Source organism: Gymnoscopelus braueri (assembly GCF_963280865.1).
Source record: "Gymnoscopelus braueri genome assembly, chromosome: 10".
Lineage (NCBI taxonomy): Eukaryota > Metazoa > Chordata > Actinopteri > Myctophiformes > Myctophidae > Gymnoscopelus > Gymnoscopelus braueri.
The window spans coordinates 24,118,396-24,132,490 of NC_137611.1; the positions used below are offsets into that span (position 1 = coordinate 24,118,396).

Genomic DNA, 14,095 nt, shown 5'->3' on the forward strand with positions numbered 1-14,095 from the left:
GCATCCACTTCTGCCCACTTCAAAGAACAAAGAGAAGCACAAGGAAAATGCCACTGCACTCATTATGACTTGTGAGGCTGAGGAAGCAAGGTTGGCGCAACAACCTTTATTTCGTCTAATGGTTTAAGGGACCATTCATATTGGTGCCAACTCAGGCCTGGAATTTCGTCATTTTAGGGGCAAGGCCACTTGGCCTTTAGTGTTGTCCATTTTTTGAGAGGCACAAAGGCCAAATGCCAGGGCAGGAAGGCCATCAAATAAAAAAAAATTAGTCCATTGAAAGAATTATTTGAATTTAAGGGTTAAGGATGATTTCAAATTTTATATGTAGACTATCTGCCTATCAGCCAGTGAAATAAATAAATTATGGTATTTACAATCTGATCCATGCTCAGCCCTGCACCAATCAAAGTTACTGGATTGGTTTAAAGATGGGGAAAGAAAGTGGTACAGTCAGTCAGCTGGGGCATTACGGCCACTGTGGCCTCAGGGCATGCAATTTTTTGATGGGCACAAAGCCAAACTGAGGGTCAACGACAGCCATGGCCTTCGTGGCCTCCCTGAAATTCCTGCCCTGGTGCCAATTCAAGGCAGATGACCAGCATACCTCAGACTCAAAGCCTTACCAACCTTTTGGACTGGATAGTCACCAGTGCCGGAAAATTGCTGACTTTTGTGTTTTGGAGAAAATTCCTGCGAAAACAACACCAAAAGAATTGTGGAAGTGGAACCAAGCTGGGTAGAAGAATGACGAATATCCTTCAGGTGTCTAGATACCTTGGAACAGGACTACATTGGCAGTAGATACACAGTACGGAATCACACTGACATGTCAAAGCTTGTTGTTTAGGTGAAACTATAGGCTTGGAAGGAATCAACAATTATGCACTGGAACAAATGGACCTTAAGGGTCCATTTGGTTCCATTTGTTCTCTCTCTGAGGCTACAGACCCTTAAGGGTCCGTTTGGTTCCTATAACTATCAGTCATTTAGCTGGGGTATGTTTGCCAAACATACATGACTATGTCATCCCATGTTCTCCACCACAGCAATTAATAATTATGAAATATGTACTCATTTACACATTACTCATACAATTGTTTGGAGTCACGAGTGTGTTATGTAATATGTAATAATCACCTTTTTTCACTAGAAATTAGCTTTCAGTGAGACAGTGGACTGGACTTGACTGGATTGGATTGGATGGGCTTTATTGTCACCGTGAATTAATTTGGTTTGCACTGCAGCCGACACTGTTGTAGGCATAAGATGCCATAGGCCATGGAGCCCCACTTGATACAATCTTTAATCCATGGGACCCCAATCTGCACTATAAAATCCTGTGTTCATTTATCTCAGATAGTGTACAAATGGAACCAAAAGTCACACAAAGAGGTAGGGCTACACCTTATTTCTGGACTCATACATTTACATTCATCAGATGCATCGGTCAGATTTTTCATATTCCACTCCGATTGGCTTGGGTGGAGGTTGTTCATTGTCACAGTATATCTCAGGACATGACAAAACAAAACTCAGGGTGAATACTGGTTTCAGTTCCTGTAAAATTATAATTAGGGGAAGTAAAAAATGAATAATAATATCTACGTATTTTTTCCACTTTTCCTCCAAAACACTTCTACTACTAACATAAAAAGCTTTATTATACTTATATGTGGCAACTGATGTTAGTCCTGGTGGACTTGCACTGTGTTTAATGCTGTTAATCCATGGCCAATTTCCTGTAAAACTTTTCAAAACTCAACTGAACATGTCTTAGTGCCATTCACACTGAGCACTGTCTATAAAGATAATCTCTCAAGAACAGATTCTGCTCTAGTACAAACAGCAGAGAGCGCTGTTTTTCATTCTCATTTGGCTTTGGGTTCCCACTTCCCAGATTGCTATAAAGATAACTATAACTATATCGTTCACCATTGTATTTGTTTTATAGTCGGTGTGAACTCTGCCATCCACTTGACTTAGAACGATTTTTAAAACTATATTTTTATATTTATACTAGTTATAGTTGTAGTACCGCTCAGTGTGAATGGCCCCTCATGCCTCTGGTTTAGACAGCAGTTGCTGCAGTGGTCATTGTAGCCTATTTGTCAAAAAAGATGTGTAACAGCGCCATCTATCTGGACTCTTTGGAATAACACGATTTATCATAATGTCATACTTTGCAGGACACTTTGCGCTGTGCAGCTAATGCTATAGTCTGATAACAATATTAAATTGCATAGCCTGTGTGTATTGAATTAGCTGAAACGCTGATCAATTTTCTACCAGTAGCTGAGACGTTTGGCTACTGTGTACAGACAGTACTACTCCATTGTGTCTCTACGTAAACGTGAATACAATCAGGAAGTCAGCTATTTTTCACCGCTTTCGGAACTCACTGTAACTCGTGTGGTTAGTAGTAGGTTAGATTAGATTCGCCCGCTTTTATCGACAAAACAATGCGAAACCCCAATCGCTGAAGCTACCATTTGACTTTTCTCTGACGTCTGACATTGGACGTTCACTTCTAAATAATTCGAAGTAAGTTTTACTTTCGTCCCCCCCGCCGGAACACCTGAGTTATTTTCACCTAAACGGTGAGCAGAATGGATGTCCAGCTAACAGAAGATGAAATGGCAGATATAAAAAAAGAGGTGAGTAGTCTGGGGCTATTAGACCGATACGATACCTAACAGTGATTTTATACGATCCTAGAATAGAATATTTCAAATCAATGAAGTTAGTGAGAAATAATGGTGTTGTAAATGAAGAAATCAAAGTAATAGTATAGAGGATATACTGTGTGCCCGATGTGGCCTACCTTCTACAATAGGAAATGCCAACCACACCTATTCTCTTTGCCCACTCTGTGTACATACGTACTGTACTAATTAGCCTACTTAGTGACAGCAACATATGTTGAACATTGCATGGAGTTCCAACAAACATTCTATGATCATTTCCTAACAACTAGCCCAATGCAGCCAAGAGAGGACATGTGTAACATTACCATTTACCACATACAGTATAGACTGTATATACAGTATAGTAGGCTACACATGTACTATACTGCATACTGTTGTACATGTACTGTATGTGGTAAGTATTACTTCAGTGGTTCTCAAACTTTTTCGTGCCAAGGACCCCCAAATAGACACTTATTAGACCGCGGACCCCCATTTGAAAAGATAAGCCAGGACCCCCATAATAGAAGATTTTTACGGCTCTCTAGCAGTGATTTCAACCATTTTAATTTCAAGGACCACCAGTTTGACATGCATTAGGCTACGGACCCCCATTTAATGGCATGTATGTCTCTGGGACCCCAATTCATATTGTAAAATCAATGTTAATTTAACTCTGAGAGTGTACAAATGGAACCAAATGGACCCGTTATGCTGGATATTCCAATAATGTGGGGAAAAACACAGTACTTGTGGTATTTTGCATTTTCATAAACAATAAATATGTTTTTATAAATGTTGGAAATGGGTGTTTGAACAGCTAAATCTGCCCCGTTCCCCCAACATTCAATAATCATGAAGGTGAGCAGTTTGTAATGTCAGGAGTGGAAGAAGAAGCCCACCCAGTCAACTCGCCTGCTCTCTGTATAAACAAATAGAAAGACATTTAATATAATCAATATACATTTAATGTAACCTTTCCTGTAGAAAGGCTTCCAGAGCATTGCGAATAGACCTAGTTTTGAATGCTACACATTTACATGTTCATTTATAGGCCTGTATAGCAAGCTCATAGCGCATCACTTCGTGCTGCGCTATGAGCTTGTAGATCTGCTATTTTTGAAAAATCGTGAACATTTGTGCAAATCTTTGAATATATATATATTTTTAAAGGCCGCGGACCCCCATCTCAAAATATGTTGTTCCAGGGACCCCCAGAAGCCAAGATTTGAGTTACAAATGTTCAGTTTAAAAATATATATATTCAAAGATTTGCACAAAGTTTCAGGATTTTTTAAAAATAGCAGATCTACAAGCTGCTTGTATATTTGCTATTTTTGAATAGCCAAAGTATAAAAGAATGGTTAGAAGTGGTTGCACAGATGCGTTCCTGGTTTTAATGGGTTAAACAGGAGCCCCGGTGCCTTCGTCATTCTTACCTCCTCCTCCTCATGGCCGTGCCTCTTCATTCAGGTGCTGAATAATTTGCGGCCGTACCTCTGCGAAAAGATCAGGGCTGACCGGCACGTTGACTACCTGCGCTCACGCAGGATTGTCACGCGTGACGACGAGGAGGAGATCCGCTGTCGGAGCACTCAGACCAAGAGGGCGGGCCACCTGCTGGACATTCTGGCCGAGAACCCCCGTGGCCTGGACACGCTGATCGAGTCTATTCAGCTGTCCCGCACCCAAAACTTCATCATCACTAAGATAACAGACGAGGTGCAAAAGGTCAAAAATAAGAAGATGGAGTCTCTCAGGGGTGAGGAGGGCCACGTTGTTATTGAATCGTGCTTTGTATCTTTGAGGCTCGCAGCATTCATTGCTCAATCTTGACATTTATTTCAAACAATAATGTAACCCTGTCTTTACAGCAGACGCTTCCAGTTCGTCAGCTGATAAGAGCCATAGCACCTCTGGACCTACCAGCGATTACTCCAGGACATTTTCAAATGAGTCCACCTTGCTGTACCACCCAGATGGGGAAGCCAGTCCTTCCACGTCAGACATAGGAGTTTCACTCTGCCTGCCCTCTCTTCGAGGGAGTGAGGTGTCCGACATTGGCAGTCGAGGTAGCATGGCTGTGTCGTCTTCTGGGACGTCTTCTCTCCTTCCCAGGCCCGGTGACCGCGGGGCCCCGCCACTGCCAGAGGAGCTGCTGGAGGTGCCCCCTCCCAGCGCAGACGCTGGAGTACACAGGAGCACAAGCAGCGGAGGGGACTCTAACTTCCAGCCCCTTCGATCACGCTCTCTCACCCCAACATCAAACAGGGACATGTATTCATTTGGGCCTCCAAAATCTCCAAAATGAGGGACAAGCTAAATACTCTCTCTCCCTCTTTCCCTCTCACTCAGGCTGTGTCCGACATCACTCCCAAGTCCCTACTAACTAGATAGTGCACTATATATAGTCAAGCCATTTTGTAGTGGTGTAGTGTATAGTGATCATTAAATAGTTCTCTACATCAGTGGTTCTGATGTCCCCCGGGGCCAGGGTACAGGGACCCCCAGGGGCCCATGAGCAGGTTCCAGTGGGTCCCCAGCAAAATGAGGAACAGTTTAAACACTTAAGCCCTATTTTATTTTTGGGCTATTTTAAAATGGCTGATCTACAAGCTCAGAACGCAGAACGTGACACAATGCATTGTGAGCTTGTTGATCTTTGATTGATTGAATACTTTATTAGTCAAGAAATGTAAACAACACGGAGGTACAGTAAAACATTTAGGCTAAAAGGATAACACAAAAAAGTCCTGGGGACTTGTTTCCATTGTGGTCCTATGTATTCAATTAATCAACAGAGCATAGAATATTAACACATCAATACATGTCATCAACAAATACAAATATATTTACAGAGGAAGAAAAGAAAAAACGGCGGCTGCTATTTTTGAAACATTTTGAAAAATCGTGACAAATCTTCTCTTATGGAGGTATTTTTTTTCAGTGGGGGTCCACGACCGAATATATATATCCATTTGGGGTTATACATGAAAATGTTTGAGAACCACTGATCTACACAGAACTACCTATTCACCTGTTTCCTAGGCTGTGTGTTTTCCACTTCCTGTCGATTTAATCCAATGAAATCCAATGAAACTGGTCAGATGACCAATGATATCCAATGAAATCGACAGGAAGTGGAAAACACACAGTCTAGGAAACAGGTGAATATAGAGAGTAGTGTGTAATGAGTGAGTGATTTCGAACACAGCCTCTCTTTATCTCTGCGGGCCGAAGGCAGGGTGGAGAATCTTGCGTTCAGCTCTGTCTGTCTCTGTGTGTGTCTGTCGACAGCTAATCTTGCAAACTACTGTAACTAGACCGATCAGCATCATAAATCTTATGCACACTGCCAGCCCAGCAGGCTAAGGAACTCCATTTTCAAATGTCTTTAATTCTGTTGTTGTTAACCATGCATTCTGATACACTTTACCTCTTCAATGCATTCGACCTCCTTTCATTTGACCAAATGTGATTTGATATATAATTTGATATGGTCACATTGTCTTTATTATGTCCACTTATCTTTATTTACCAAAATGTCAAACTCAAATGTTCTGCTCATGTTTTCTTGATGTTCAATAATGCATATCTTTCTGAAGACATGATATAGACAATGTATCTATTTTATACTACCCCCTATCAAGTAATGTTTTCTTGTGTAGGTGTAATTTCATGCGGACATCAGGTTGACTCATTGTCTGTCACCTTTGCTGCTCATGTCTTTGGAAAGTATGAGTCTCTCTGATTAACTGTTACAACAACATGGCAGATAGATACAGTTTGAGATCTGTAGTGAACACTGGGATGAGTGTCTGAATCTTTAATAACTTCAATCTTGTGCTTTCCAATAGTGTCTTCAAACTGTGATACCTACATGGTGCTTTCCATTTTTAAAGATTAACAGCTAGTATGTCAACAATTTGTTTCCACTTCATCACTACAGATTTCTGGAATCACAAACCATGTTGCAGTTTTCCTACTTAGTAAGATTGTTCCTATACTGTAGTAAATGATCATAAACTAAAAAGTGATATTTTTATTTTGTATTTTTTCAAACTGGTTTTCTGGTATCCTCATTGCAAGTTGGCATAAACATAATTTGTATAAAAGGATCAGTTGCCTCTTTTCCTATTCAAAATACATGCTAATTTAATCTGAACTAGAGACAAAAAGACAAATATACTTTAATACTCATTTGAGCACAATGCAAAATAGGATTGACACCACATTCAAGATAAAAATCATTCACAGACCTTGTGTGTTTGCATGTAGAGAGCTACTGCAAGTTGGAATTCTATTTATGTTATGGAAAAACTGGAAAAGTTAAAATGACGCACAGGAATGACAGTCATTGTGGTGAAGTCTGCTGTTGCGACTGACTCCTGAAGTTCAAGAGCTTCAGTACAAGGCTCTTCAAGCATTACATTAGTTGCTCCCCAGCAAGAGCAAGGTAGGCTTGGACAGGTAATTGATTTATTTTAAAATTGTTACCTTTCCTTGTGATTTTGCTGTCATTTTTAATTACACATTTTAATGAGTTAATTTATTGTCTACTGCAGTTATTTGTAGCATACTGTAATGTTTTGAATCTAGAGGTTTGTGTTCCTTGTTCCTTCCGTCTGTTTTACCTTGTTGCAAAGTAATGTTCCTATTTGAGACGGTAAATATTTTTACTTAATTTACTGAAACAAATCTTTAAGTTCACGTTGCATACTTGTAGTTATGTAGTCGACAAGTAATAGGAAGATATACAGTAACTGGATCACTTAGAATTATGACGTTATTGAAGACACTTCTAGCTTTGTAGAGGGCTACAATTTACTTTACCACAATTTAATTGCGTAATGTGTTGCACACTACGGACAGCAAAGAGAGGAGCAAGTAGGCTACTGTACAATGTGTACATGCAGAAGAACCAGTTTGATAAACATCAGAATGTTTGGTATGACTGAACTCCTCCCTTGTCTCCACAAAAACCGAACGCATCTGCTGTATATTGTACTAAAAGGGTAAAATGTGAGGTATACGATAAACATTCTCATGACAATATAGACTTAATCTGAAAAAAAGCCCAATTCACTTTTAAATATCAGAATATTCTTGTAATAATGGATTAGTTGATACAAATCTGGATCCCTGAATAATCTATATCAAGTATGATGGTACTGTAAGTAAGTACAAGGTTCTGAATACATGTACTAACTAGAGTTCTGAATACATGTATGTACTAACTACTTGACCAAACAGTTTATACAGCCAGCTAACTTTGTGTGTTGCCATGAAGATACCTTTAACTAAATGCATAATGATAATTTCGGTAATGGCTTAGGTTCAAGGTGTTTACTGTTCATTGTCACATGCATCATGTACAATACAGCTGGTAGCAACATTGCAGGAGATCAGTGCAGCAGTATAATTCTGAATACTGTGGATGCATGGTGGTGTGCCAGAATTTTTGAGCAGGAGGGTTGTGTGTTTGTATTTCTTCCTTTCCTCTTTTCTATTGTTTTCTGTCTATTGTGTCTAATGACTGATAGACTTCGATGTAGTACTGAACCTCAATGTACCTCTCCCATCCTAATTTGAAGAAAAATGGAAGAGATCGAGCCCCCTGTGGCTTCGAGGTCAGAAGAGAGACCTTTGAATGGCCACTGCAGGTGGAATGGTGCTAAGCAGAGCCCTGAGTCTAAAGTGGTGGAAGACTTCAGGAGGAGACTGAAGTACTTCTTCATGAACCCCTGTGAGAAATACAAAGCCAGAGGTCGCAAGCCATGGAAGCTGATGTTACAAATTTTGAAAATAGCAATCATCACAATTCAGGTAAGATAACCTCTTCCGCTATTTTCCATCTCAAGCAAAATGACAGAATGACACAATCTATGCATTCTACAGATGCATTTTCTCCATTTTATTTCTGTTTTCTTCAGTTAGTTTCATTTGGCCTTAGCAATGAGATGATGGTCACATTCAAAGGGGAAAACCTGATGACATTCAGGCATCTGTTTCTCAAGGGATACAAGGACCAAATTGTGGGGAAATATGCAGTGTACACAAAAACAGACGTCTATGATCACATCGACTACATCATTGATAAGGTGCGGCTTGGGTCATTTGGAATTACAGTATTATCAATATAATGTCTTTCCTGTTCAACAATCAAATATTGGTTTTACACTGATCCATTCCCTAACTGGACATTTGGTCTGCTGATTTAACAATGGTTTTATCTCAGTTCTTGTCATTTACTATTCTCTCCAAAACTAATGTTTTTAGTACATCAACCTCCAAAACCTGACAGTGGGGAATCATGCATATGAGAGCGTTGATGGAGTTTACACCCCTCTGTCTCTCTGTCAAGAATTCTACAGGAATGGCAGCATTGATCCTGGAAATGAGACATTTGACATTGATCCGAATATTGAGAAAGGTAGCTACAGAAGCATATGAGAACATTCTCATTATTCAGTTAACATTCTTCATTATTTTACATTATTCCACACTAGTATTTTCACTTGAGTTCATTTACAGAGACACATATTTCCCGCTTTTCTTACTTGGCCATACTACATTTACCATTCCAATGCAAATGCAGCAAATTGTATCCATAAGAGATTCTGCCTTTGTATACATAAAGAATGGACTAATAATTATGTTTCCCTTAAATGCCCAGGTCCAACAGTTGTTTTAATATTTAGTGTTGTTTGATGCAATGTTTAAGGAAACTGATTCATAGTGCAAATGGAAAATAACCACAATGTGGATTTACTTGTGACTACACAGAAAGAGGAAGCTTCTGGCATACTACCCATTCAGCTAAGTGTAAATTGATCACCCTAAACCGTTATTTCTATTTTCCTCTTTTTCAGTCTGCAATTCCATATACCCTATGAAATCATTTGACAGTCACAGTTTGGCACGTAACCTGAACTTCTCTCTGGATTTCAAAAGGTGATTGAAAATACTGGTGGTTTCTTCCTCTGTTGAGAGAGCAATGCCTGCTAATACATGTTTGTGTGTCTAGGCTGCTATCAGTGAGCATCAATTTCACACTGAAAGCCATCAATCTGCAGACAGTGCGCCACCATGAGTTACCTGACTGTTATGACTTCCATATCATGGTAGGCAGCATGAGTCAGAAAACTGTACACCTTCATTAACAGACAGTACTCATTGTAGTGTTACACATAGGAGCAATGTTTTGTTTTTGTTTGTTGTTGTATTTTTTTTAATCTTGTGTCATCAAGCATGGCTTGTTTTATGTTTGGTTAATGTTTCCATGTCTTCAGTTCCTCACTGATTCATGGAATGTTACCTTCTTTTTTACAGATCGTGTTTGACAATCACGCGCATAGTGGAAGGATAAGAATTCACCTGGAAAATGATGTTCACATTTTTGAATGCAGAGACTGGAATGTGGCTGGCACATGTAGGTATCATTATATTGATTGTGAAAATCTTTCTATTTTTTTTTACCCAAAACAAAAGCATTAAACTGTCTTTTATGTATTTATACCTGAGGATCCCAAATATTCAAATGTAAGAATTTCTGATAAGCAAACACAAAATGGAACATACATTCCATCACCGTAACATGCATTCTGAGATGTTTTGTTGTAAAAGTTTACTCTGCATCAGACTAATCCAACTAAACAGTTTTTCAGCTTATTTTTTTAATAAGCAGCATTAATGCAACTTCTATCCTGATATTTTTGTTTATCCTCTCTAGCTGGGAAGAACGATTACCTTCTTTTGCTGTTTGATTCTCTGGTCATCCTTGCATGCTTCACTTCTTTCATCCTGTGCACACGGTCTATCATCAATGGAATCCAACTACAGTTTGTAAGTATTGAAACACAAATAATTATATGAATATGAATTATTAACATTAGTGGTTAAATTCCAGGATGCTGCTTAGCACTAACCAAAGGGATATGTCTTCTGTCTTAATTCTTTCTTCCGCTACCCCCTCCCCTAAAGCACAATACAATTCTGGTTATTGACAGCAGTTTGACTTACTAAGATGATAAGCAGTATTTGGTGGGAAAGACTTTTCTTGATATTGATGTGCTGTCATGGTCTTTATTTGTATTTCTCTCACTCAGGAGTATAATGTATTCTTCCATGTGTACTACAACAAAATCGTATCATGGTCAGATCGCATGGAGTTTGTGAATGGCTGGTACATGCTTATCATTGTGAGTGATACTCTGACCATCGCTGGGTCTGCGCTCAAGATAGGAATACAAACAAAGGTTTGATGTTCATTATTTTTATCATCAGATTTCAGCTTTATGACATTTTGGCACATATTCATCAAGCGTCTCACTGTAAGGGAAATGAAATAGAATCAGTTTTGTCTGTCAGATAAATAAGATGGCTAACTAGGCATGGTTTGTGTTCAGAGATCATTATTCATTGTTGGAGAAAATAATAACTATATATATACGTGTAGGCTATATATATATTTTATATTATAGAAAAATATATAGTATTTTTGATTTAACACTATTACTGATTAACTATCTACCTTTTCTCTCTTTTTACAGTATTTGACAAACTACGATGTTTGCAGTATTTTGCTGGGGACAGCTACAATGCTTGTCTGGGTCGGGGTAATCCGTTACCTTGGTTTTTTCAAGAAGTACAATGTAAGAAAAATTATACAATTCAATTCAATTCAAAGGGCTTTATTGGCATGAGAAAATATACGTTTACATTGCCAAAGCAGAAAGCACAATACAACAATACATACAGCAATACAATCAAAACAAAAAATATGTACATTTGAAAGTCTTCAATAGATCATTACAGTGCATTTTTAATTGTCCCCCATCACAAAAGTGGAGGGGGGAATATGAAATGGTCTCTGTCTGTATGTTCGTGCGTGCAAGACTGGTGGGATATGAAATGTTTACTATTTGCTTGTTCTCTGTTCCTTCATTAGATCTTAATCCTAACTCTAAGGGCAGCACTCCCAAATGTGTTCAGATTCTGTTGCTGTGTTTCCATGATCTATTTGGGATACTGTTTTTGTGGCTGGATTGTACTTGGGCCTTACCATGAAAAGGTATTACGCCAATCATAATTGTATTCTATGTTTTGATTCTAGTTTGAATTTAAAGGTATAGGGTAAGTGATCTTTTTTTGTTAAAATAAGTGTTAAATAGCTCTATTCTGATAGTACTCATTGATATAGAATGTTTGTTCAGTAGCAGGAGTCTCCCTGTCTCTCCAGCTCTTTAGTGAGCAGAAAATGCATTTCCAGGTCAGGATACCTATTTTATCCAATCAGGAGAGGGAAGGGAAATTGGAATTGATCACACAAAGAAATGAGTAGACAAAATTGGGACTGGAATACTATGAAGTTGATAAATGGGTACTCTTCCCTGATTGGCCGATGATTGGAAACCCACCTAAAAATGTATTTTCTGTTTACTAAGGAGATGAAAAGACGGGGAGACTCCGGTTACTGAACAAACACTCTATACTGTAGCAATGAGTAGGCTACTATCAGAATGTAACCTTTTTTCTTTTTTTTTAAATATCACTTCATTCAACATCTAAAAATCACTTTCAGAGTTCGACTAACACTCAGGATTTTGCTTTGTATCAGTGAGAAATAAAAACATAAACAGTCATAAAATCATCATCAACATCATCATTATAATTTCAGTTCCGAACATTGGATAAGGTGACAGAGTGCCTCTTCTCACTTATCAACGGGGATGACATGTTCTCCACCTTCCAGAAGATGAGGGAGAAGGGCTACATGGTGTGGCTTTTCAGCAGACTCTACCTGTACTCTTTCATCTCCCTCTTCATCTATATGGTGCTCAGCCTCTTCATCGCTCTCATAACTGACACCTATGAGACCATCAAGGTTAGCTTTAAGTTTGCATAGCCAGCACAGCAGTGGTGAAAAAAGTACTCAATTTTTTAAAGTAAAAGTATCAATACTGCAATGTAGAAACACACATGTCCGGAATTCAAGTTTCCGTTTAACACGTTATCATAATATTAGACATATTATCTCTAAAATGTATTTAAAACATCTTTTGAAAATAGCTAAAATATATTTAGGGCTGCTGAAGTGGTTAACGTATGTTTTGTAATAATAATCAAAATCTACACAGTAACTAGTAACTAAAGTTTTCAAATAATTGTAGTGGAGTAAAATATTACATAATAAATATTTGCCTCTGAGATGTAGTGGAAGTATAAAGTATTGAAAATGTTGAAAATTGGACATACTTTAGTACCTCAAGTAAAAGAACCTCAAAAGTACAGTACTTGAGTACTTAGTGACTTTCCACCTCTGGCACAGCATCATAGTATGTTCAATAAATCAATGCTCTTTGCATACATTTTTTTGTTTCATTGCAATACCACCTTTATACTGTACCTGTGATGTTTGGTGCATAAGCAGACGTTTATGACTAAACACTACACTGTTGGTGTCTTTATTCACTGAAGGATACTTACTTCAACTCAAATGTAGAAAACATGTAACATTTATTTTACTCTCGTGCTGTCTTTCCATCAACACCTGTTGTTGGTGCATTATTAATGCATCATCTAATCATATTGATATTGGTGCAACATAGCAGACATCATTTTGATATCGATGACAATACAATAACAGGTTTAGCAATAATTGGCTGATACCGACAAGCCAACTTATATTATGTATGTATCCCTATTGTGTGTTCATTGAAATGTCACAGGTAACATCAACAGGTACACTTTATTTTCTAGCACAACCAGCAAGACAAGGTGCCAGTGTCTCAGCTCCAGGCCTTTATAGCAGAGTGCAGGGACCAGCCTGAGTCTGGGAGATACCAGACTGATGAAGAGCCTGCTTACTGCTGTTCCTCTCCATGTTGTTTGTTTGGATGATCAAACAGATGAATGTCAGGATATCTAGTCTCACATCTGATCTTGGGGCTTCAAGTTGACATAATAAGCTTGAATAAGTTCTGTTTGAAACAAGCTATGTATTGTGTGTGAGTCTATTGTCTGTACAGCTATGTATGTATATCAATCATTTGGGAGAAAATATATCTGTGAAGGTTTTAATTGTATTATATGTAAATAATTAATAATAATAATAATAATAATAATAATAATAATAATAATAATAATAATGAAACAATGGAGTTGTGACATGAGTGTTCGGGAAAGATCAGATACACCTTTATAAGCACTGGGAAGCAAACTCTTGATGGAGTGCATCAAAGTTGATGAGAGCCAGGTGGACAAGTGTAAATCAAAGAAGACAATAAAAGAAGACATATCACACTTGCTTTTCTCTTTTCTTGTTTTCCGATGTGCACAAGTATATTTGTATTGATTATGTATTAGAGCACCAAAGATTTTGACTGGGCAGTATGGGCTTTAGTCTG

The 14,095-nt window shown here is 38.3% G+C and overlaps 2 protein-coding genes across 7 annotated transcripts; both read left to right on the forward strand.

Annotated features, from left to right (window-relative positions):
• Nucleotides 1-2,238: 2,238 nt before the first annotated feature.
• bcl10 (BCL10 immune signaling adaptor) lies at nucleotides 2,239-6,803 on the forward strand. Of its 2 annotated transcripts, none has more exons than XM_080440740.1 (3): nucleotides 2,239-2,657; nucleotides 4,161-4,449; nucleotides 4,562-6,803. In XM_080440740.1, exons 1-3 carry the CDS (start codon nucleotides 2,610-2,612, stop codon nucleotides 4,996-4,998), a joined length of 774 nt encoding a protein of 257 aa, XP_080296866.1. In that variant the 5' UTR covers nucleotides 2,239-2,609; the 3' UTR covers nucleotides 4,999-6,803. The 2 variants fall into 2 exon arrangements, with proteins under 2 accessions (XP_080296866.1, XP_080296867.1); XM_080440741.1 differs by having other exon boundaries at nucleotides 4,565-6,803.
• A 106-nt stretch (nucleotides 6,804-6,909) lies between these two features.
• Nucleotides 6,910-13,998, forward strand: LOC308094220 (mucolipin-3-like). Of its 5 annotated transcripts, none has more exons than XM_080440738.1 (13): nucleotides 6,910-7,157; nucleotides 8,282-8,513; nucleotides 8,705-8,788; nucleotides 8,967-9,120; nucleotides 9,560-9,641; nucleotides 9,715-9,811; nucleotides 10,020-10,119; nucleotides 10,420-10,532; nucleotides 10,796-10,945; nucleotides 11,240-11,341; nucleotides 11,638-11,760; nucleotides 12,367-12,573; nucleotides 13,449-13,987. In XM_080440738.1, the coding sequence occupies exons 2-13, from the start codon at nucleotides 8,286-8,288 to the stop codon at nucleotides 13,587-13,589; spliced, it is 1,581 nt and encodes a 526-aa protein (XP_080296864.1). In that variant the 5' UTR covers nucleotides 6,910-7,157; nucleotides 8,282-8,285; the 3' UTR covers nucleotides 13,590-13,987. The 5 variants fall into 5 exon arrangements, with proteins under 5 accessions (XP_080296864.1, XP_080296862.1, XP_080296861.1 ...); XM_080440736.1 differs by having other exon boundaries at nucleotides 6,910-7,143; nucleotides 8,621-8,788; nucleotides 13,449-13,984; XM_080440735.1 differs by having other exon boundaries at nucleotides 8,621-8,788; nucleotides 13,449-13,983.
• The last annotated feature ends 97 nt before the right edge of the window (nucleotides 13,999-14,095 follow it).

Bases quoted from the DNA above. Each gene is read 5' to 3' on its own strand.
- bcl10 (XM_080440740.1), top strand. From the start codon at position 2,610: ATGGATGTCCAGCTAACAGAAGATGAAATGGCAGATATAAAAAAAGAG. The intron at 2,658-4,160 runs GTGAGTAGTCTG...CTCTTCATTCAG, and splicing joins TGGCAGATATAAAAAAAGAG to GTGCTGAATAATTTGCGGCC. The intron at 4,450-4,561 runs GTGAGGAGGGCC...CTGTCTTTACAG, and splicing joins GAAGATGGAGTCTCTCAGGG to CAGACGCTTCCAGTTCGTCA.
- LOC308094220 (XM_080440736.1), top strand. From the start codon at position 8,286: ATGGAAGAGATCGAGCCCCCTGTGGCTTCGAGGTCAGAAGAGAGACCT. The intron at 10,120-10,419 runs GTAGGTATCATT...TATCCTCTCTAG, and splicing joins CTGGAATGTGGCTGGCACAT to CTGGGAAGAACGATTACCTT. The intron at 12,574-13,448 runs GTTAGCTTTAAG...TTTATTTTCTAG, and splicing joins ACACCTATGAGACCATCAAG to CACAACCAGCAAGACAAGGT.